This window comes from Sparassis crispa (assembly GCF_003851025.1).
Source record: "Sparassis crispa DNA, contig_000000F, whole genome shotgun sequence".
Classification (NCBI taxonomy): domain Eukaryota; kingdom Fungi; phylum Basidiomycota; class Agaricomycetes; order Polyporales; family Sparassidaceae; genus Sparassis; species Sparassis crispa.
Window position 1 is genome coordinate 381,841 of NW_020939747.1, and position 20,301 is coordinate 402,141.

Sequence of the window (20,301 nt, forward strand, 5' to 3'; positions counted from 1 at the left end):
ACTCGCTCGTTCACGACCTCGCACGACCATCCTATCCATAACGTATTGTCCGTACCTGGAGACTTGAAGTGATGGTAAGATTATGCGCTACTGGTCGTGGTAGAACATGTCGATTGATTCTGCTCGGCTCGCAGGATGCACACCGCCAAGATCCGGAGTTATTCTATGTTAAGCAGGACAGAATTGGTTCGTGCTTTTCCATTTCCACCCCTCCTCGGCTGAGTGGTGATGACTCTCCCGACACTTAGGCAAAGGCTCGTTCGGAGAGGTGTATAAGGGGTCCGTTTGGTTCTAACGTTGAGATAAATCACTGTTCATATTCACTGGGGACTGATAGGTTCGACAAACGGACGCAGAAGACCGTCGCCATCAAAATTATAGACCTTGAGAGTGCCGAAGACGAAATTGAGGACATCCAACAGGAGATCCAAATCTTGTCGCAATTGGATTCGCCCTATGTTACGAAATATCATGGCTCGTTTCTCAAAGGCTCACACCTATGGATTGTCATGGAGTAGGTCTCTCATCGCCTCTTCGATGACAGTTCTTATTGTATTTACAGATATTGTTCCGGTGGTTCATGCTCAGATCTGGTAGGATGACTCTACTCGCCACCCACCGTCTGACATTTATCTCGTTCGGCTGTCATAGATGAAGCCAGGTGTGTTTCGTGAAGAATATATCGCGATCATCGTTAGGGAGCTGTTGAAGGGTTTGGATTATCTGCATACGGAGGGGAAGCTCCACCGAGACATCAAGGGTGAGCGACCTCTTCGATGCAGTTCCGCTGATGTTTGATACCCTGTGTCAATTCTTCTAGCCGCTAATATCCTCCTTTCCGCCAACGGCGACGTTAAGTTGGCGGATTTTGGCGTCTCTGGGCAATTGTCCGGCACGCTTTCAGCGAAGAAGAATACGTTCGTCGGCACGCCGTACTGGATGTCGCCAGAGGTCATCAAGCAGAGTGGATACGACCACAAGGCGGATATCTGGAGCTTGGGGATCACAGCTATCGAGTTGGCAAGGGGCGAACCACCCTACGCAGAGTTGCATCCCATGAAAGTAGGTCTACGAAGACCTAGCGGAAGGTATCAGTTGAAGTTCACGCATTATATCAGGTACTCTTTCTGATTCCCAAGAATCCTCCCCCAACTTTGGAAGGCCCTTATTCCAAATCTTTCCGGGAGTTCGTGTCGTACTGCTTACAACGTGATCCCCGAGACGTAAGGTTGTCACCTCGATGACACAGAATTGCTAACCCTCGGTTTCCCATACATCAGCGTCCGACCGCTCGTGAATTGCTGAGGCACAAGTTCGTCAGAATGGCGAAGAAGACCAGCTACCTGACAGAGCTGATCGAACGGCACGAACGGTGGAAAGCCGAAGGCGGCGAGAGAGTCGAAGAGGAGGAACGGAGCCACGTCGAAGATCTGTACGTACATACAGCGCGCAGTCCCACCTTCCACTGACGACCCTGTTTCAAAGGTCCGCCGGGCATGATCCAGAAGACCTGTGGGACTTCGGCACTGTCCGTCACGCTGCCACCATCGGCCGAGCGCAGCCCAATCCTGTGCAGGTGTCCGGTCCCCCGCTTACGTGGGAGATCAACGGAGCGACCCCCTCGGACGACTCCAGTGGATCCGGCTCGTCCTTTGCGCGCACTCGACGAGATATCTCGGCGTCGGGATCTTCCTCACAGACAGCATCCATTAACTTCAAGGGTGATCTCCCGCCTCTCCCGCCATCTGCTCCGCCGACGCCCAAGAAAGCTGACCAGCAGGCGACGATCCGGCATGGGGGCAGCATAAGTCTGTCGCGCGAGCCGTCGGACGAGTACGACGACGCCTACGATATTACCGAGCCAGCACTTGCCCCAATGGCCGCATCCAATGGTGTGACAGAGGACGAGTTGCCGGACACGACGATGCTCGACTCAGTCGTCCTGCCCGCTATCGCGACCGTGAGTAGTATTCGTGATCGTTTTGACGGCGCGAAAGAACTCATCGTCCACGCAGTTGTTCCCTCGTGTTTCCACCCAAGAGGCGCGAGTGGCTCTCAGCGCCCTGCAGCGTGCATTCACAGATGCTGAACGTATCATTCCTGGAGTGACCATGGAATTGATCAACGAGATCGTGGATTCGGTCGAACACGTGGAGGACCCATAAAATGTATGGGATCCGGTGGTTTTGCCACTTCCTTTCCCACATACTTTTCATGCACAACCCGAACATTTGATCCCCCTCCCCAAATCACTTCCATCTATCTATCTAGCAGCTCAGTAATCACGCTTGCATGTATCTTGAGTGTTTTCTTGTTTCGTCATTTCACAGCAGCATATCCTGTCCCAATGTATACCATAGGATCACGAGCAGCGTACAGATAGTCCAATACATTCCTGTGATCGTCGCAACATTACTCTACGTGAGGGCTGGCACTATCAACTTTGTGTGTCCGTTTCTTCTTCCCGCCACTCGTACCCTTTTTCTTCGCCCGAGTAACCTTGATCGGTGGCGGAGTATCTGTGCGCGGTATTTCGTCTTCGACCTCGTACGGCGGGAAGTATGACGAGGTAACCAACGCTGCCGCACCATTCCCTACCGGTGCTGGCGAAAACCCATCTGATGGCGTACCAGCGGCGGCCGCTGGCTGAAGCGCTCCCTCGGGCATTTCACCTGTCTTGTCAATAACAAACGTTTGCGGCGTAGTCTGGGAAGGCGTGCTGAGTAGACTGGGCGCTTGCGAAGACGCTATTAAGTCCGTGACTGAGCATCGGCGAAAGAGGACGAGGGATGATATGGGTGGCTTACACCCTGGGAGTGGCGGCATGTCGTCGAGCCTGACCACTGGTATTGAGTCCACATCTTCGACTGTAGGTTTCGTCGATGACGGCCGGTCGTCAATCAGATAGTACGGGTCGTCACGCATCCGCTCTAACCGTTCCTGCTTGCGCTGAGATAATATTAGCAAGGACGAGCCCACTAGATCGACATCGTGCACATACGCGCTCGCGCTCCGCCCTACTCTCCGCAGTCTCCACCTCCGGCTTTGCAATTGTGCCATTCTCCGCCTGTTCTGCCTTCTTCTTGCCCCTGACCTTACTGCTTCCGGTGTCCTTGCCCTTGCCCTTTCTGCTCTTCTTGTGTCTTGGCTCAGTGATTTGTCCATCTGCCTCGTCAATGTCATTCAAGACCTGCTTTGGCGGAGGGATGATCCACGCATCGAGATCCAGGCCTTCAGGAACAGGGACGCTCGCTTGCGCATTGGGTGCAACGGCGTTGAGCTCGTAGGTGTCAAAGAGGGGACGGATGAGGAAGAGACTCTTCGGGAAGTTGGGTTCCGTAGATACGATCGGGTCGAAGATCGATGTACTTGACTCCCCGAGCCCGAGGCTGTTGTCTGGCTTGGGCTTATAAGCGTTCAAATCCGCCCGAACGAAGGTGAACAGCTGGAGAATGTTCGCTGCCTACGAGAAAGATCAGATACCCCCAGCATCAGAAGTGAGAAATAAGTAAAGGACATACCCGTTCTTGCACTTCAATGTCCGAACTTGCTGCAAACTCCGTCACACGTTCTTCTACCATCTCGACGAGGCTTTTGACCTTCGGCAGATCGTCATTATCCCATCTGCCAGCCAGCTCTGCCGCCCAGTATCCGAATACCTTCAAAGCAGCCTGCAAGTAAACAGCGATAGTCTCTGGGTCAAGAACATTGATATTGGGTTGAAGCAGATACGTCAACAGCTTCTGTGGTTCGGCAAGCTCCCTTCGCAAATGATCAGACTAAGCCGATCTCAGTCCTGGTGGAGTAGAACTCACCCGCAATACTCCCCACATATGAAGGCTGCAGCCCACAACACCTCTGCACAGCTTCCCTCTTCTTGAGCATTCAGCAGAAAGCTATCGTCGGTTAATAGCTTGACCATCAGCTGGACTGCAAACCGCCTTGCTGCCCGCACGCGGCTCGTGACGTCGACAAGCTGATCTCGAATCTCAGCACCCACTTCGACATCGGCGATATAAGCGAGATCTACTAGAACGGATAGATACCACTCGAAGTCGACCACATTATCATATGTGTCTTTTGAACATAGAGATAGTATCCGCTGTGCCAGAGTCAGGCGGTACGCGGATGACTGGGATGGAGCATTCGCAGGTTTTGGGTTTGTAGAAGAAGTATTCTGGGAGAGGGATTGTGTGGCAGACGGCAGTGCTGACGAATCTGACCGCACAAGATGGGAGAGTAACTGCTGGACGATCGTTTGGAGATTGTTTCGGCCAGCCTGACACGCGGGTTGTCGGTGTAAGGGTAGAACCCGATAGTGGATGAATACGAACCATTGCTGACAGGAGATCCAAAGCGCGCATGCGTATGCTGATATCCTGGTCATCGACGCTGGACACTATCATATCCTGATATTCCGCAACGAGCTCCGGATGTGTGGGCACAATATTGACCATCGCAAGAAGTGCGATGTACTTCACTACCGTGACATCAACATTGCACAAGTCACTGAAATCAGTGTTTCGCTCACAATTCTGATCTGGGTCTTCAAGGAAAGAAGCCAACTTCGTGACGCACGTCCGGGCGAGGGCATTGCCTGTGGTACCTTGGAGTATGCCACCTATGATGCAAGTACGGACGCACTCGTACAACAGCGAGATGGCAGGGGTTGTCGAAATGAGATCGGTGATTGGCGGTTGCAATTTCCTCACCAACCGTGGTTCATACGGAGCAAGTGTACCAAACTATATTCAAGGTATATCACTGCGCTTGGCAAAAAAATGCTTGACATAAACTCACGAGTTTGATGATCTTTATTAGCATCCAATTATTCGATGACGTGGTTAGTAGATGGAATAATGGCGGTGCTAATGTTAGATAGTCCTTAGGATTCTGCTGTACCAGCTCGCAGAGAACATTGACAGTAGCTGCAACGACGCCTGAGTGTATAGTGGTCAGTTGGCGACAAGCGCAGTGGTTTAGCAACGTTCGCACCAGGATCAGGGTCCTCAAGCCGTTCCTTCAATCTGCCCATGCCTTGAGGAATTACTTCAGGGTAATGTACGAAAACTTTGTACAACGCGATAACCGCACGCTTGCGGATATGTGGTCGAGAATGATTTAGCATGGCTATCAGATCGCGAGATAGGTCCCGAGCCAAATCTGGTGTGACTATGTGAGAAAGACCATTCAGAGTGACAGCGACATCTTCCGGTCTTGAGCCCAAGTCCTGAAGATCTCCGCATTAAGCATTAGACGGCACACATGTTATATCGCGCTGACCTTCTTCAGCAGGTTAGTAGTAAGCATCAGGACATCCGTGTCTTGCCGGAAGGATTGAGTGGCCGCTAAGTACCCGATAGTCTTGAGGTGGATTTTGGAAGAAGACATGACCTCCACGACATGAAATGATGCCCAACTCATGTCATATCCCATCATGTCTAGCTGCGTACAGAATCATCAGGACCACTGGTAATATGATTCGGTAACACTGACATATGTGAGTTTGAGTACAGCGCCTGCCTTCAATTCCATATCCTTGCTCTTGACCTCCTGCCTGATCTCATCAATTGCATGTGAGATGAATTTGCTCTCATCCTTCTTGTTCGCCCGTAAGCCTCGGATGAGATCTTGGAGAGTCCGTTCCCACATCAGCGCAAGAAAAAAGAGCGGGATATCCTTCCCGAGTGAAGCAGGTTCCTCTCCCAGTTGAAGGTTCAGGCGGCAGACCGGAATCAATGTCAAGTCAGATAGCCCAAGTACCGACGTCGGATGATTCCCACGAAACTGTGACCGAGCGGGTCCTTGAGGCTAACAAATAACTTTTTGGCAGCACGTCGCTCCAGACAGGTTCGCCTAGATAGAGAAGGAACGGAAGGCAGTTAGAACGAAAGCGAACATACAGTTGTAAGACGAGGACCATACTCACTCACTTCCTTGATGAGGAAGGTCTCTCCCAGCACGTGATCGAAGCGCGTAGTACACCGCTGCGACCGCATACGCCGTCTTGCCTTTCATCAGTCTGGTATACTTTCACATCGGCATGCCAGGAGCGGTGCTTCCTGGCATAGTAATATGCTTAATATATTCATCTCACTATCCGAGTCTCCTCCTCACTTCCCGCTGTCCAGAACCCCCTGCCCAAGGACATCGCGCCTCTGCAGATTTTCAAGGTGCTATAATTTCTCCGGGTCTTGGTCGCTGGTGTCTAGCTTGCATGGGGAGGTAGAATTTATAGAGATTTATGGGTGAGTCTGTACACTTGTATCGATTCGGATCCTGTATTCAGCGCAGGCGTCGCTCCAGGACCCCCCATAATTCCCTAAGAGCTCCGATGCCATGCCCCTGAAAATGCGCCCGCCGCAGGCGCAAGCTTCAATGCCCGATCCCCAAAAATCCTTGAAAACCCGGAAAATCTTACGTGTAAACCATCCCGGATTCGGGCCCGTTGTCAAAAGGTCCGATCCAGCACTCCCGAAACATGGGTCCTCGGGAGCCGAGGGAAAAATTGGTCAATATACTGATACTTTGGGGGAAATTCACAACCTTCCGGAAGGAACATTTGCGTTTTGAGCCGATGTTGGACCAGAATGGCTACGTGTCCTGGCTGGGCGCATTTTCGGCCTCCCGAGGTTAGATGCCATCCATCCCCGAAAATGGCCAGTAGGCCGCGAGCTTATCTCGGAGCTCTAAGCGAATTATGGGGGGTCCTATCGCTCATTCCTCAAATCCGATGAGCGCGGTTCTTGAGAGACCGACGTAAGTATACACTGTATACTTATAAAGTTCCGGTTATCAACGGCGGCTCGTCTACCAGTTCGGCAACCTCATACAGCTCACTTGATATGTATCACATCTGGGCCACGATCTCTACAATCCCTTAGCAGAGCTGCTTCGACAAGAATATCAGTTTTTTCATGTGCTGGTACGGTCTCACAACGTATTCAAGGTCCTTGTGCTTACGCTGCGGTATGCCAGATCACATGAACTCCTACAAGCGTCAATGCAAGAAGTCATTGACGCGGGGATGAGCTCCTTAGTCAAGTTTTCTGGCCGGTACCGGTCGGGATTCGGAGAAAGTATGCGGGTCCTGTGCACATGTGCAGGCCGCATCTGCAAATGGAACGCCCATATGGACTTGACGGCGCTATGCCTAGAGGTGAGACCTGTCGATGGTGATGGTGATGATGATGATGATGCCCGCAGTCGACGAGAGTCAGCGGCAGGAAGGTCGAACATCACCGGCGAAGTAGAGCGCTGGAGCGAGCTGATAAGCCTATTTGAAGTGACAATCTTCTGGGCAGCACGCTCGCGGTGAGAACGAATATCTCCGAAAGTAGTTAGTCAACAACTACCTTAGGTTGCATCACCTCCGGTGTCAATATCAGACGCCATGCTTGGACACACCCTAGAGATACGTACACTATCGTCAACGATGTTTCGGCTTTTGCAAAATTGGTCTATTCGTGAGATACGTAGGACTTACTGGAGAGCAAGAACGGAGTAAAGGGCATGCCTCGTTTGCAAGTACGTTGATTGCTTCCGATCGGGGAGATCGATCTCAGCCCGAGCGCGCTACTAGTAATGTACCATACGAGATTTCGACGCGGACACGCGCTAACATTTCCGCGTTGTAGTAGTGGGATGAAGTGTTACACGATCATTCCATTCAGTCGGAAATCGACGAAGCGCCATGGCCATTTGAAGGTAACGCAAGCGAATTGCCATCGCAGTAAGACGGGGCCGATGGCAGAAAATCGTGTATGTCAAGTAGCAATAAGTTCGGTGGAAGCCTCCGGCAACACCGGCCGTAGGGTTAAACTCCCTGCTTCAGTAAAGGCGGTGCACTAGCTTGCCTCCGTTAGGGATAGCGTACCTATGCTGGGTCATGGCCATCATGACGAACAGGCGCAGGCAAAGCTGACCATGATAAAAGGGCCACCAATTGTTATGTGGCGGTCCATTCTGCCCCATCCGAGCTATGCCTAGTGTCACCACTACTGCACCGTTCCCGGACGACGTCGCTACTGCCCCTCTACTGGTCATTGACTATGCCCTCATCAAGATGGGGGACAGAGCCGAGATCGATCATCTATGGGTAGCAGCGACGAAGCTGGGTTTCTGGTAGTAAGCATATGGGCACTGCTGGAAAAAGGGATACTCAACTGATGTTTACTCTCAGTTTGAAGAACCACGGAGTCGAAGAGGAAGTCAACCGAATGTTCGATATGGGCGCTGAAACACTGGGCCTTTCTCTGTCGGAGAAATTGAAGTATGAGCAGGGAGACAACGGTGATTCCTTCGGGTATGATCTTCGTGATATTCCTATATATGTCAGTTTTACCAAAGAGCAGAATAGATACAAGGCACGAGGCACAATCGCGACAGACGTCGATGGCACCCGTGATAACGTCGAATTCTTGAACATCGCACAGGACGACGCGCTCTCCTGGCCACGGCCGATATATCGCACATATCCGGCTACAGTCAACACCCGCATGACAGGCACCATTACGCCCTTCGTGCGGAAGTCGATGGAGGTTAACAACACGCTGCTTGCTGTTTTCGAGAGGCAGCTCGGTTTGCCGCGCGGTGAGATTGCCAAGCTACATTCCACCGCCGAACCCTGCGGCAGCGAAGCTCGGTGCATTAAGACTCCGCCGAACCAGACGACAACCGGTGTCGGTGCACACACCGACTTCGGCACAATCGTACGTAGACCGTGATATTCTGTTGAGTCATCGGACTGATGGTATTGCTGTACAGACGTTCCTGCACAATCGTTTGGGAGGCCTGCAAGTCTTGCCGCCAGATTCACAGAAATGGTTGTACATCAAGGTACGTTCCACTAATCAGTCAGGCTATGATGAGTCGACCACTGATCCGTTACGTTGTGAAGCCTCTGGCCGACCATGCTGTGTGCAATGTTGGAGATGCACTAGCGATATTCAGCGCTGGAATCCTGCGGTCAAATATCCATCGCGTCATGTGAGATGAATCTCATCGCGGAACATATGTCGAGACTGACCATGATCTGTTCAAGGCCACCTCCAGGAGCCCAATCACAGTTCGAGAGATACTCTATCAGCTTCTTCACTCGACCAAGGAATTCGGTGGTACTCCGCGCATTGGCCGATAAGAGCGAGACAATAGCAAACGCTGTCGCGAGAGCGCCACCAGAAGGATATGATACCGGATCAACGTCAGCAGAGTGGATTTCCAGGAGAATCAGAAAGCTCAGGCTAAAGAATAGGAAGGTATGTTACGTTATGCTCTCGTCGATCAGCAGACCGCAGAGTTACATGTTGTTTGACAACAGGGACCGGAGACCTGGTATGCTAGCATGGGTACCGAGATGCACGCGAATTTGGAGCGCCGACCAGATGTAATCCGACGCTCTGCAGTTGCCTGACTGGAAGAACTGTGCTCAGCAAGGCTGAACAAGCAGATAGATCAAGTAGAATACACGCTTTGTAACATCACTCACCGTTCATTGTACAGCGCTTTGCATAATTGCGTGAAACTCACCAAAAAATCGCGTTATTTGGCGGGGACAAATAATGCCTTAAACGGAAGGAGAAAACTTGGCACTCGTGATCGAGTTCTACCTAAGATCATCTTCGTTCTCGATACCAGAACCTCAAAGTAGGAAGCAACCAGGAAAGCTAATATTTATTTATTCTCGGAAGCTCTGAAAGTCGGGAAGGCCAGACCTGGCTCATAGAGGAGAGCCCCGAGCCCCCCGCTCGGCCGACAACCTCCCTGATATAGGTTTGTTTGTGCGGGCCAAATAGATGAGAAAAATCCGCGAGTTTCACGCAATTATATGTATAATCCTTACCTCCTATGGTGAAAGCGACCTCCTAATTTTATCGAGTCTATCAGAAGACCCAAATGGAGGCCGCTGAAACTTGACGTGTCACATCTCGTGACATTGTGTGGCTGTGACACAGTGCCCGCCCGGCCGCAGTTTCGTTCACTGCACCATCCTTACCACCATCTCTATCAACTATATCAACTCACATGTTCTTGTGACATATTCTCTCTTGCCATGTCGAAACTCACGCAGAACGAGTAAGTAGTAGTATGGATATTCAATACGTACAGTTGAGCTCACGCGTCGTAACTAGCATCGAACTCGCCACACGAGCTGCAGATCATTTCACTCGTCTCTACTACTCGACATACGACTCTGCAACTCGCATCGAGGACATTCCTAACTTCTACCGCTCGACCTCTGCGATGACATGGAATGGGACGCCATTCCAAGGCTCCGAAGGTGTTCGGAAGCTCATCATCGCTATGCCTCCCACGAAACACGACGTACAGTCGTTCGACTGTCATCCAATCCCAGGTCAGTCAGATGTTGGTGAACTTTCTCATGATTACAAGTTGTGAGGCCCATACATGCCATGGAAATTCTGGAGACCAGCCTGACGATTGAGTTCTGTACTTCTTGAATCTTGGCGGGTTTGCTCGACGCGATAGATTCCGAGCTCTAGCCTCCTTTACGAATGTCCTACTAGTCTTCAGGAGGTTCTCAGAATGTCAACATCTTTAGACACACCACCGCGCTCCAGGCATTCGTCCGTGATGATCTTGCCTCTGACATAACCTCGGTTTTCTATGCACAGGAAGCCAGCCGCCATCACTCCTCGTCACCGTTTCAGGCACAGTCGTGCACGGACGTGGCCCTGCTGGAAATCCTGTTTCTACGCCTGCCAAATCGATAGACGGCCAGCCGCGCGTCTTTGCACAAACGTTCATGCTCGTACCCGATTCAAACGCGCCACCAACGAAGACAGGAGAGGTAGCGAAGTACTACGTGAATGCGGATGCGATGAGGTTTGTCGGTTGAGAATCAGTATTCCGTGAGTGACGCATCTCGCAAGTTCCAATTCTCACGTTAACCTTACACTTGTAGAAGTGGATTACAGCGCTCGACTATTGTCACTGCTTTGTGGCATGCGACAAACACTACCCGCAAGCTCATCTTCGGCCGAGTTCATATCACCCCGCGGTCCTTGCAGACTTCAGATTTTCGAGTCTTGGAACTCGTACCGTGTAGGGGCATCGACCAATCCATGCAATTCAGCGTCGCGTAGTACTGTTCATTAGGCTACAATAGCAACAGCACAAGGAGGAGGAGGAAGAAACATGTAACACAAAACATGTACATTAGTAATACAACGTTGTCCATAGCAGATACACAGCGATAATTAACCAAATGTTTGACTCTGCGGAAGTCATTAGAATCCGCGGAAAATGAGATAATAACAAAACCACTCACTGAACGAGCACTGCGCTTGACCTTCGATAACCGCCATTCGTCCGGCTTCTCGTACTGCAAAGAGCAGTGAGCCTCTTGCTAACAATTCAGGACAGGTGAAACATACCTTATTGTAGAGCGGCTCGATCTTCTCCTGCTTCTTCCGCTTACTGATCTTGTTCGCGTCCGCAACCTTGAAGAACTGCGGTGCCACCTCCACCAGCCACTTGGGCTCAATGGCGGTGACGTTGTGACAGTACTCGCGAGTGGTCAAGATGAGTTCGTGGTAGATGCACCACTCGGGATTGCGGTTGAAGAGTGCGGACGACGGATGAATGTAAACGGGCGTGCCCTCAACAAGCGTCTTATAGCCCTCCTGTGGGTCCTTCTTCGCTGCATTACGGAAGAAACCGGAGCAGATTGCTCTGCGAACGCGGTTGTAATCCTTTCCGCATGAGAGGATGTCATGCTTGTAGCTGCAAGGCTCAAGTCAGCTCGAAGCAAATCACTGAAAGGATTATGAACATACCGATCCATGATACCCAGCAACTGCTTCCGCACATCCTGCGCTCTGCGCATACTCCGAGCCTGAATGAAATTCTCGTAACACCATGGATTGGAGAAGTTACTCGCTTTCCAGCCATTGTAGACGGTGAGTAATGTCAGATGGTCTCCTTCCGGTTGATGGAACTTGGCCTTCTTGGAATCCGCCTGGCCCTGCTTCTCTTTGGGACGGTAGAAAACACTCTGTACGGACAGCATCGCCACAATCGACAGGATCTCCTCCGAGCACCCGAGGTCCACAGAAGTGATCAACATCTTTGCCAGAGGGGGCTCCATCGGGAAGTCGGCCATCTTGCGTCCCAATCTCGTCAATAGACCCTCGTCGTCCAGTGCGGAGAGGGCATAGAGCGACTCCAGAGCAGTAAGCATGGTTTGTGCGGGCGGCGGGTCCATAAAGTCGAAACTGAGCAGATCGTTAATGCCCATCGCCTTTAACATCAAAATGGTGTGAGCCAGATTCGTACGCTGAATGTCGGGAATGGAGTTGGGCAGCATCTCGTTACGGAAGGCGGCCTCGGTATATAGACGATAGCACTTCCCGGGACCGGTACGACCAGCACGGCCGGCACGTTGTCGGGCTTGCGCTTGCGAGATGGGCATGACGATAAGCGAATCCATACCCAACCTCGGGTCATACGCGTTCTGTTTCGAGAAACCGGGGTCAATGACGTAGTAGATACCAGGTATTGTCAAACTCGTCTCTGCCACGTTCGTCGCCACGACAACTTTTCGGGCACCTGGAGGAGTGGGCTCAAATACTCTCGACTGGACTTCTGAGGGGAGGGCAGAATAGATGGGGAGGATCATGAGCTCAGGGACCTTCGGTCCTAGAGCCTTCATACGCTCGTACAAGATTTCGCACGCCGTGTCGATCTCCTCTTGGCCGGTAAGGAACAAGAGGACGTCACCGGGCGGCTCCGACAAATGAATCTGCATGACGGTGATCAGGGACGCATCGAGGTAATCTGTCTCCGGTTCCTTGGTATAAAGGACTTCGACCGGATATGTGCGACCAGGGATAGTGAAGATAGGACAACCGTAGAAGTACTTCGAGAACTTCTCCGCATCAAGAGTGGCCGATGTGACGATGAGCTTCAAGTCTGGACGACGCTTGATCGCCTCTACATGAAGAGTCAGTTGATTGCACAATTATGGAAGGATGGAGAGTTACGTACTCTTCAACAAACCGAAAAGGACATCGGTAGCAATGGTTCGCTCGTGCGCCTCATCCAGCATGATGACAGAGTATGCGCTGAGATCAGGGTCTATCAGTGACTCCCGCTGAAGCATACCATCAGTCATATATTTGATTCGAGTCTCTGGACTTGTGCAGTCCTCGAAACGAATCGTATATCCGACTTCCTGCCCTAACCGGCAACCGACTTCTTCCGCAACACGCTTTGCGACGGACATGGCAGCTACACGTCGAGGCTGAGTGCATGCAATCTTGCCATGGTCTGCAAATCCATCCTCGGCGAGGTATTGCGTCATCTGCGTGGTCTTGCCTGAGCCTGTGTCACCGACAACAATCAAGATTTCGTGCTAAAGACATATAAGTATACAATTCAATGAAGATAATTGTGAGCACACACCTCTCTGATGGCCTGTAAGAGCGAATCCCGCAGCTTGTAGATGGGCAAACTTTTACGTTGGTCCTGGATGCTAAGCGACGTAATCTCTCCAAATGTGGTCGCCTTATTGAATGTAGCCTCCTTCCACTTCGGCTGCTCTCCCGCTTTCTGTCCCCGAAGATTTCCTCGGAGATCTTGTGCGAAAATCTTGTCCGACTCTTTTGACATAGGGTCAAGCCATGGGGCGCTGAAGTCGCGAGCTTCTGAGTCCGCCTGCTCGTTCGCCTCCTGCTGCCGCAACTCCCTTCGCTCCTTCGCGAGGGAAGCGCCAGCCAACGCAGCCCTGTTCAATGACCCATCAGGCGCTTTGACGATCTTGACTGGACTCAAATCGAGCGTCTTCTTCGTCTGTCCTGCTAGGAATGGTGGCTCTTCTTCCCGTATCTCAACGTCCAACTCTTCCTCAACTTCTGCACGAGCCATGGGGTTACTGAAGTCCTCGTCTAGATCGGGGTATTCTGAGGCGTCAATGGCACCAGAAGAAATGAGTTGTTTAATCTCCCACCGCTCCGGTGAGGTCAACCGCTTCGCAGAGCGCACCACAACATCGTCCTTCACGCCGCGGGAGTTGAGAGGAACAGCATTCGCGCCGCGAGCAGCTTGTAGTCGCTCCTCTTCTGCAAGCTCGGCCTCTGACTTAATGCGTAAATGTGGGGTAAGATCTCGGCCAGTGGCTTGGTCGACGTCTTTCATCGACAAACCGACCCGACTTCCTGCAACGCTCATGACCTTCACTTTAACCTGCTGTCCACGGCTCAGCAGGTCGGAGGCCGAGTTCGCACGCGCCCCTTGCTGAATGTTGGAGACATGTACCATACCTATGCCAAAGTCAACGGCTCAGGAGCAACAGAATTATCTATGAATACGCACCTTCAACTCGACCTGTAACACCTTCCAGTTGAACGAACGCTCCAAAATCCTTAATCCCCGCAACACGACCACTGTAGATTTTGTACAGCACAGGTCGCTCGTCCAACGACTTTCGTCCCCGATCACCGTACCTGCCCAGTCTATCTTCACGGCCACGCGGTGGGCTCACACTACGGCGCCGAGGAGGGGGTGAACGTGATCTCCGTCGTCTCTTCGGGGAACGTTCCTCCTCCTCTATGGGTCTTTGTCGCACCTTCTTCGCCGCACCCTCGAATTGCGACATCATATCGTCGACCTCCTTCATCAAAACGTCTTTCGTGACGCTCGGCTGCCATTCTTGGTCTTTCAGAGCCAGACCAGGGAACAGCCGCTTCCGCTTGTCTATCTCATCCAATCCACCGTCCTCATTCTCCTTCCCATTCGCCGCCGGCCGCTTCTTGTGCTTCGGGTGCATGCTGAGAATGAGGCGGTCTACATTCTCTACAAAAGAATCGGGAAAGCTTGCGCCGACATCCTTCAGTTTCTTCTTGAATTCCGGTAAGGTCTTCGACTCTTCATGGAGGGAAATGACGAATTCCGCAAGAGTCTTGTCGTTAATACCAGTGTGATTGTCTATCTCTTGTGTGATTTTAGCAACAAGGGAGAGGAATTCGAGGTTGTAGATATCATCCGACATGGCAAGAACAGACGTGGTAGACTGACTCCAGGAGAGTCGAAGCTAGTGGTGGCAAAGTATCTTGATTACCGTCTGTTTACCAGAACGCTGACTCAGCATAACGGCCTACGATATAAGCGTTACAACTTTGTAGTAAGTTAGAAATGGCTTTACCTTTTAGTCCCACGCTGTCACGCATCACACCAGGTGTCAAATAGATCGAAATGGTACAGTATACACCCATTCCACCCCACCCGGAGTTCTCGTTCGTTGATGCCTCCGAAGAGAGGCATTGTGAAATCTGGCAATGCGGGAAATTCGTCAAAGTCATCCAAGCCGACAGATGTTGTTAAGACATCAGGTGCGGAGGAGAGACCCTTATTTCCTCCAGGTTCCAAATATCCTTTGAGCTTACTTCACGAGAGGTGCAGCCGACATGTTTTACAGTATTGTTCTCTACAGGCGGTGCCCCAGCGTGGTCTGTCGACGAGACATTTTTCTCCACATCACAACGCTGGCCCGCATTTTTGCGACATCGAGAGACCAATTCTTTTCGATCTGGACTTTGACTGTGACTAACTGCTCGTCGTAGATGTCTGAAGAACGGCTGGGACAAGCCGATCGTGGATGCTGTGAGCACAACAACGTCCTGTGTTTTCTGCCTCTCAATAATTCTCGTATGTATAGCGTAAGCAAGGGAATGGTTGGTCGTTCGCGGTGACACTGAGTATGACCAACAAGAAGACCTCTGAGAAGGAATCTGTGCATCTGGAGCCTCATCCCGCGTACATATCCCCTTCAGCACTCGAGGCTCGTCATTGGGGTGCGACTTATGCATTATATCGAGTTCGTATGTCTTGTTGTACTCAAAGCACACTGATGGACATATTTGCAATTGGCCAGTTCTGCAACGGGATTCAGCTGAACCGCGTTCTTCCTGCTGGCCCCCGTGAGTACTGGAATGAACTAGCTGCGGAGCACAAAAATGCGCCTGAACATCAGAAATGGATGTATGACGCGGATCCTTTTGCGGCTCGCAAAGTTGTAGCCGAACGACAGGCCAAGGTTGCACAGAAGAAAGAGGAATCTAGTCAACAGGCTCAAAGTTTTGGTGGAGTACGCGCTTCTACCGAGTTTGCAAATGCTCCTGAGGTTAAGATGGCTGCTGCGATGCGGAGCTTTGTGGAGGAAGCCGTCAAGAAGGTGAGTTCGTACTCGGTTTGTTATCCTTAGATTACTGAGCTTCTATCAAGGCAATATTGCTGTACCCGGAAGCGGGTGCTGAAACACTTGTTCTTTCTTCCACAGATGCTCAGCACGTTTTGCAGCAACTGAATCATCTGGGATTCACGATTGCTCAAGCTCGCAAGGCTCTCGCTGCGTTCTCTGATCCATCACCACTAATATCGAGTCTTTGGCGGAGACTTTCACCTGTGCAGGCGTGTATCGAATATCTAATCCTACAGGTACCCGAGTGCGATCTTCCGCAGCGGTTCCTCCCATCCGTGAACTCGTCTAACCCTTTCGTGACCTCAACACACTCTGGGACCGAGGATCTGAAGAAGAGATGGATAGAAGACAGAGCTGTGAAGGAGTGTGGGTGGCCTGCACATGTGGTAAAGGAATGTCTGTCCGAAGAAGGTTCGGCAAAGAGCTGGGCACTCTTGCTTCGTGCTCTAAACTTTAGGCTCATCGGAGAAGACGCGGAAGCCGTTGCGACACCAGATGCGGAAGGTGACATGGAAGCACTTGATGAAGACGAGCTGAACTCGTTTGGAGCATATTTCTCTGAGTCCTCTCAACTTGTCATTCCGCTGCCGGTTGCTCCTATGCGCCTGAATGTTATCGTCTCAGCCCAGCGCACATTACCTACACATGGCACGCCTCCTCCCATGTACATCACATCGACTTCGATAGCAGCCTACGTTCGACTCCATCTTGTCTCAAAGCTACTGCTTGCCTTCAAAGCGAATACACTTATTGAGCCGGGTGAAAGTGTTTTCATGTCTGCAGTACGCTTACTCGAGGAAGAATGGGCAGCAATCGAAGACAACGGCCCCCCAGAGATGTCCGTTGTGTTGCAGTATCTTATGCCGCAGGTTGTGGGCACTCTAGAAAGTGGACCCACTGACGTTTCCCCTGCAACACCTGTACGCGGCAGAACGGAACTGCGTGGTCGCCAGCAGGATGATCGTACTGATGTCCGCGTGAAGGAGGACTTTGAGGCAGTCCGTCGTAGTGACGAATATGCCTCGGTTCTTTCCACTAGACAGAAGTTGCCCGCATTCGCTTCCAGAGGTCGTTTTCTCAAGCTTCTTGAGCGTAACAAATGTGTTGTCGTGGTGGGAGAAACTGGTCAGTATCTTCATCAGACAGTGCAATAGCAAACTAACACTTGGAATCTGCAGGATGTGGGAAGACAACGCAGCGTATGCCCAATGTCTCTCAAATCTTGGCCTCCGCTGATATCCATTCTTAGTCCCTCAGTTCATACTTGATTCACTCGTGATGACTGGCCATGGATCGAAAACATCTATAATTGTGACGCAGCCACGTAGGCTGTCTGCAATTGGTGTCGCTAGTCGTGTCTCAGCCGAGAGATTGAACGACGGGTCGGTCGGGTACGCCATTCGTGGTGAGAGTAAGCAGGACAAGCGAACCAAATTGTTGTTTTGTACCACTGGGGTCGTGCTGAGACGCCTGGGATCCGGAGACAGACTAGAAGCTATCACTCACGTCATTGTCGACGAGGTACACAGCAGTAACGATTTATGGAAGGCGGAAAATCTGATAATTCTATGCTTCAGGTGCATGAACGATCAGTCGACGGGGATTTCCTCCTGCTCGAGCTGAAGGAATTACTCAAGACACGGCACGATCTGAAAGTCATTCTCATGTCTGCTACCATCAATCACGAGACTTTTATGCGATACTTCGATAATGCACCTCTACTCACCATCCCTGGGTTCACGCATCCAGTCGAGGACAAATATATAGAAGATTTCTTACCATCGCTCAGCTATCGCATGCCTACTTCAAGGACACCGAAGAAGCTGGATGAGGGGGAGCTGACGGACGAGCTAGTAAAGAAAGGTCTTGATGAAGAGTGCTTACGCGCCATCCAAAGCATTAGTCGATCTGACAGGATCGATTATGAGGTAAGTTCTACAGTGTATTCCATATCGATTTTTGCCGGTAACGATCTCTGGTCAGCTGATTGCAGCCCTCGTGAAGCACATAGTCTCAACAGCTGAGAAGTCGGGTGGCATCTTAATATTCCTCCCCGGTGTGCAGGAGATTCGACAGTGCATTGATAAATTACGTGCTGTCGGTGGAGCGCGCGTCCTGCCTCTTCATGCCAATCTATCGAACGATGAGCAGCGGCTTGTCTTCAAACGTACCTCAGGATGGAAAATAATCGCAGCTACAAATGTCGCTGAAGTAAGTTTTCTTTAGTACCAGTAGTTGAATATTATTGATTTTGTTGTGCAGACGTCCATTACCATCGACGACGTGATCTATGTCATCGACTCAGGCAAAGTGAAGGAAACGCATTACGACCCGGAGACGGGATTGACGAAGCTTGCAGAACAGTGGGTTACACGTGCAGCTGCGCGACAACGGCGTGGAAGAGCCGGTCGCACACAGCCTGGAGTTTGCTACAAACTTTACACAGCAGCACAGGAGAAGAAACTCGCCACATTCCCTATTCCTGAAATTCAGAGAGTGCCTCTTGAAAGCATTGCGCTGACAGTGAAGATTGTCCACCATGATGTGAAGGTACGCCTTGTGATGGACCGATAAGTTCGTTGCTCATTTATTGCTGGAGAAATTCCTGTCTCGAGCTATCGATCCGCCGAACATCGCCGCCATGGATGACGCCCTGTCAATCCTCGAGGATTTAGCTGCCACTACACCGCACGGCGAGCTGACGCCTCTGGGTCGACAAATGGTTTGCGTTCAGTTTCATCCTGGTTCCATATCAATTTTCATAATCACGGTTCTCAGGCAATGCTTCCTGTTGACTTGCGGCTCGGAAAGGTTTGGAATCATTGGCATTATGTGTTCTCCCCTCTCATATGATGATAGATGCTCATCCTGGGCACGATCTTTCAATGCTTGGGTCCCATACTGACCATTGCGGCATGTTTATCTGGTAAACCATTATTTGTGAGCCCCATGGAGAAACGAGAAGAAGCTAGCCGGTATGTTTTTGACCTGTTGGGCCTTGTCAAGTTCGCTGAATGCACGACTGTAGTGCGCGAGCGCGGTTCGCAAGAGGGAATAGCGACCTCCTCACCGACATGACTGCATACGATGAATGCATGCGCCTACGTTCTGTAGGAAAGTCGCAGAGCGCGCTCAGATCGTTCTGCGAGGAAGTGTGTTTTTCCTTCGCTTTTCACATTTATCGGAAAGCCAATGCGTTCAAAACTATAGAACTTCATATCCCCTTCAACAATACGGGAGATCAGTTCGCTCCGGCAGGATTTTGTTTTCGCACTTTCCGATCTAGGGTTCATTCCTTTCGGTGCAACGCCCTCGGACTCAACGTTGAATACCAATAGCACGAACGAGAACCTTCTCAAAGGCGTGATCCTCGGTGGACTTTGGCCCCGGATCGCTCGTGTCGTATTGCCAAATTCTGCTATTAAATTTGACAAAGTGCAAGCAGGCACGGTGCAGCGTGACAACAGCGCACGCGAATTCCGTATCTATGATCTGCGAGACGGACGCGTGTTCCTTCATCCGGCATCCATGATGTTTGGGGAGACAGCATGGCGTGTGCCATTCATTGCATACTTCCAGAAGCAACTGACAACGAAGGTCTTTCTGCGAGATGTGACGGAGGTTGGCGTAAAACTCACCAGATAGAGAACCTCATTGATGCCTTCACCAATTAGGTTTCGCTATATGGCTTGCTCTTGTTCGGTGGACCTGTCACGGTGAATCACATCGGCGGCGGGTTAACCGTAGGAAGCAGGGATTCCTGGATCAAGCTGAAGGCGTGGCCTCGCATTGGCGTCCTTGTCAACCAATTGCGGTACGTGTTGCCTTATTGTTGAAGACCGTTCATTCATATCGCTGGAAATCCGACTATTGCAGGCTATTATTGGATGTGCGGCTTAAGCGGTGCATTGAAGAGGGTACAACATTGAATGTCGGATCGAACAACCCTGTGTTGGAAGCAATGCTCGCACTTCTGCAGAACGACGGTATGACTGCCTGAATGGAATCGTCAAGAGTGAGTCAGAGGAATACCAGTGATCACCGTACCTCGTTCAATTAACATGCTCAGCTGCTTGCAGTCC

The 20,301-nt window shown here is 51.1% G+C and overlaps 6 protein-coding genes across 6 annotated transcripts; 4 read left to right on the forward strand and 2 right to left on the reverse strand.

Annotated features, from left to right (window-relative positions):
* Positions 1 to 71: 71 nt before the first annotated feature.
* On the forward strand, positions 72 to 2,165 carry SCP_0101240 (Serine/threonine-protein kinase ppk11; the record flags this gene model as incomplete). Its single annotated transcript, XM_027752363.1, has 11 exons — positions 72 to 74; positions 135 to 186; positions 249 to 279; positions 338 to 514; positions 563 to 593; positions 652 to 760; positions 821 to 1,062; positions 1,119 to 1,223; positions 1,281 to 1,432; positions 1,486 to 1,960; positions 2,016 to 2,165. 11 exons carry the CDS (start codon positions 72 to 74, stop codon positions 2,163 to 2,165), a joined length of 1,527 nt encoding a protein of 508 aa, XP_027608164.1.
* A 247-nt stretch (positions 2,166 to 2,412) lies between these two features.
* Positions 2,413 to 5,652, reverse strand: SCP_0101250 (AP-3 complex subunit delta; the record flags this gene model as incomplete). The annotated part of the gene is made up of 11 exons (XM_027752364.1): positions 2,413 to 2,747; positions 2,808 to 2,949; positions 3,002 to 3,463; positions 3,522 to 3,762; positions 3,816 to 4,279; positions 4,335 to 4,480; positions 4,532 to 4,745; positions 4,801 to 4,940; positions 4,996 to 5,230; positions 5,284 to 5,445; positions 5,497 to 5,652. The coding sequence occupies 11 exons, from the start codon at positions 5,650 to 5,652 to the stop codon at positions 2,413 to 2,415; spliced, it is 2,697 nt and encodes an 898-aa protein (XP_027608165.1).
* A 2,329-nt stretch (positions 5,653 to 7,981) lies between these two features.
* On the forward strand, positions 7,982 to 9,412 carry SCP_0101260 (hypothetical protein; the record flags this gene model as incomplete). The annotated part of the gene is made up of 7 exons (XM_027752365.1): positions 7,982 to 8,127; positions 8,183 to 8,305; positions 8,360 to 8,711; positions 8,767 to 8,838; positions 8,900 to 8,988; positions 9,044 to 9,257; positions 9,320 to 9,412. The coding sequence occupies 7 exons, from the start codon at positions 7,982 to 7,984 to the stop codon at positions 9,410 to 9,412; spliced, it is 1,089 nt and encodes a 362-aa protein (XP_027608166.1).
* Positions 9,413 to 10,051: 639 nt separating this feature from the next.
* On the forward strand, positions 10,052 to 10,858 carry SCP_0101270 (NTF2-related export protein; the record flags this gene model as incomplete). Its single annotated transcript, XM_027752366.1, has 3 exons — positions 10,052 to 10,074; positions 10,131 to 10,354; positions 10,635 to 10,858. The coding sequence occupies 3 exons, from the start codon at positions 10,052 to 10,054 to the stop codon at positions 10,856 to 10,858; spliced, it is 471 nt and encodes a 156-aa protein (XP_027608167.1).
* A 361-nt stretch (positions 10,859 to 11,219) lies between these two features.
* On the reverse strand, positions 11,220 to 15,010 carry SCP_0101280 (Pre-mRNA-splicing factor ATP-dependent RNA helicase prp22; the record flags this gene model as incomplete). Its single annotated transcript, XM_027752367.1, has 7 exons — positions 11,220 to 11,237; positions 11,291 to 11,344; positions 11,397 to 11,745; positions 11,799 to 12,954; positions 13,009 to 13,375; positions 13,426 to 14,282; positions 14,335 to 15,010. The coding sequence occupies 7 exons, from the start codon at positions 15,008 to 15,010 to the stop codon at positions 11,220 to 11,222; spliced, it is 3,477 nt and encodes a 1,158-aa protein (XP_027608168.1).
* A 708-nt stretch (positions 15,011 to 15,718) lies between these two features.
* On the forward strand, positions 15,719 to 20,219 carry SCP_0101290 (Putative DEAH-box ATP-dependent helicase; the record flags this gene model as incomplete). Its single annotated transcript, XM_027752368.1, has 15 exons — positions 15,719 to 15,835; positions 15,893 to 16,192; positions 16,243 to 17,344; positions 17,398 to 17,418; positions 17,469 to 17,740; positions 17,797 to 18,147; positions 18,203 to 18,430; positions 18,482 to 18,769; positions 18,819 to 18,941; positions 18,998 to 19,030; positions 19,079 to 19,194; positions 19,248 to 19,371; positions 19,430 to 19,840; positions 19,894 to 20,033; positions 20,096 to 20,219. The coding sequence occupies 15 exons, from the start codon at positions 15,719 to 15,721 to the stop codon at positions 20,217 to 20,219; spliced, it is 3,750 nt and encodes a 1,249-aa protein (XP_027608169.1).
* Between the last annotated feature and the right edge of the window lie 82 nt (positions 20,220 to 20,301).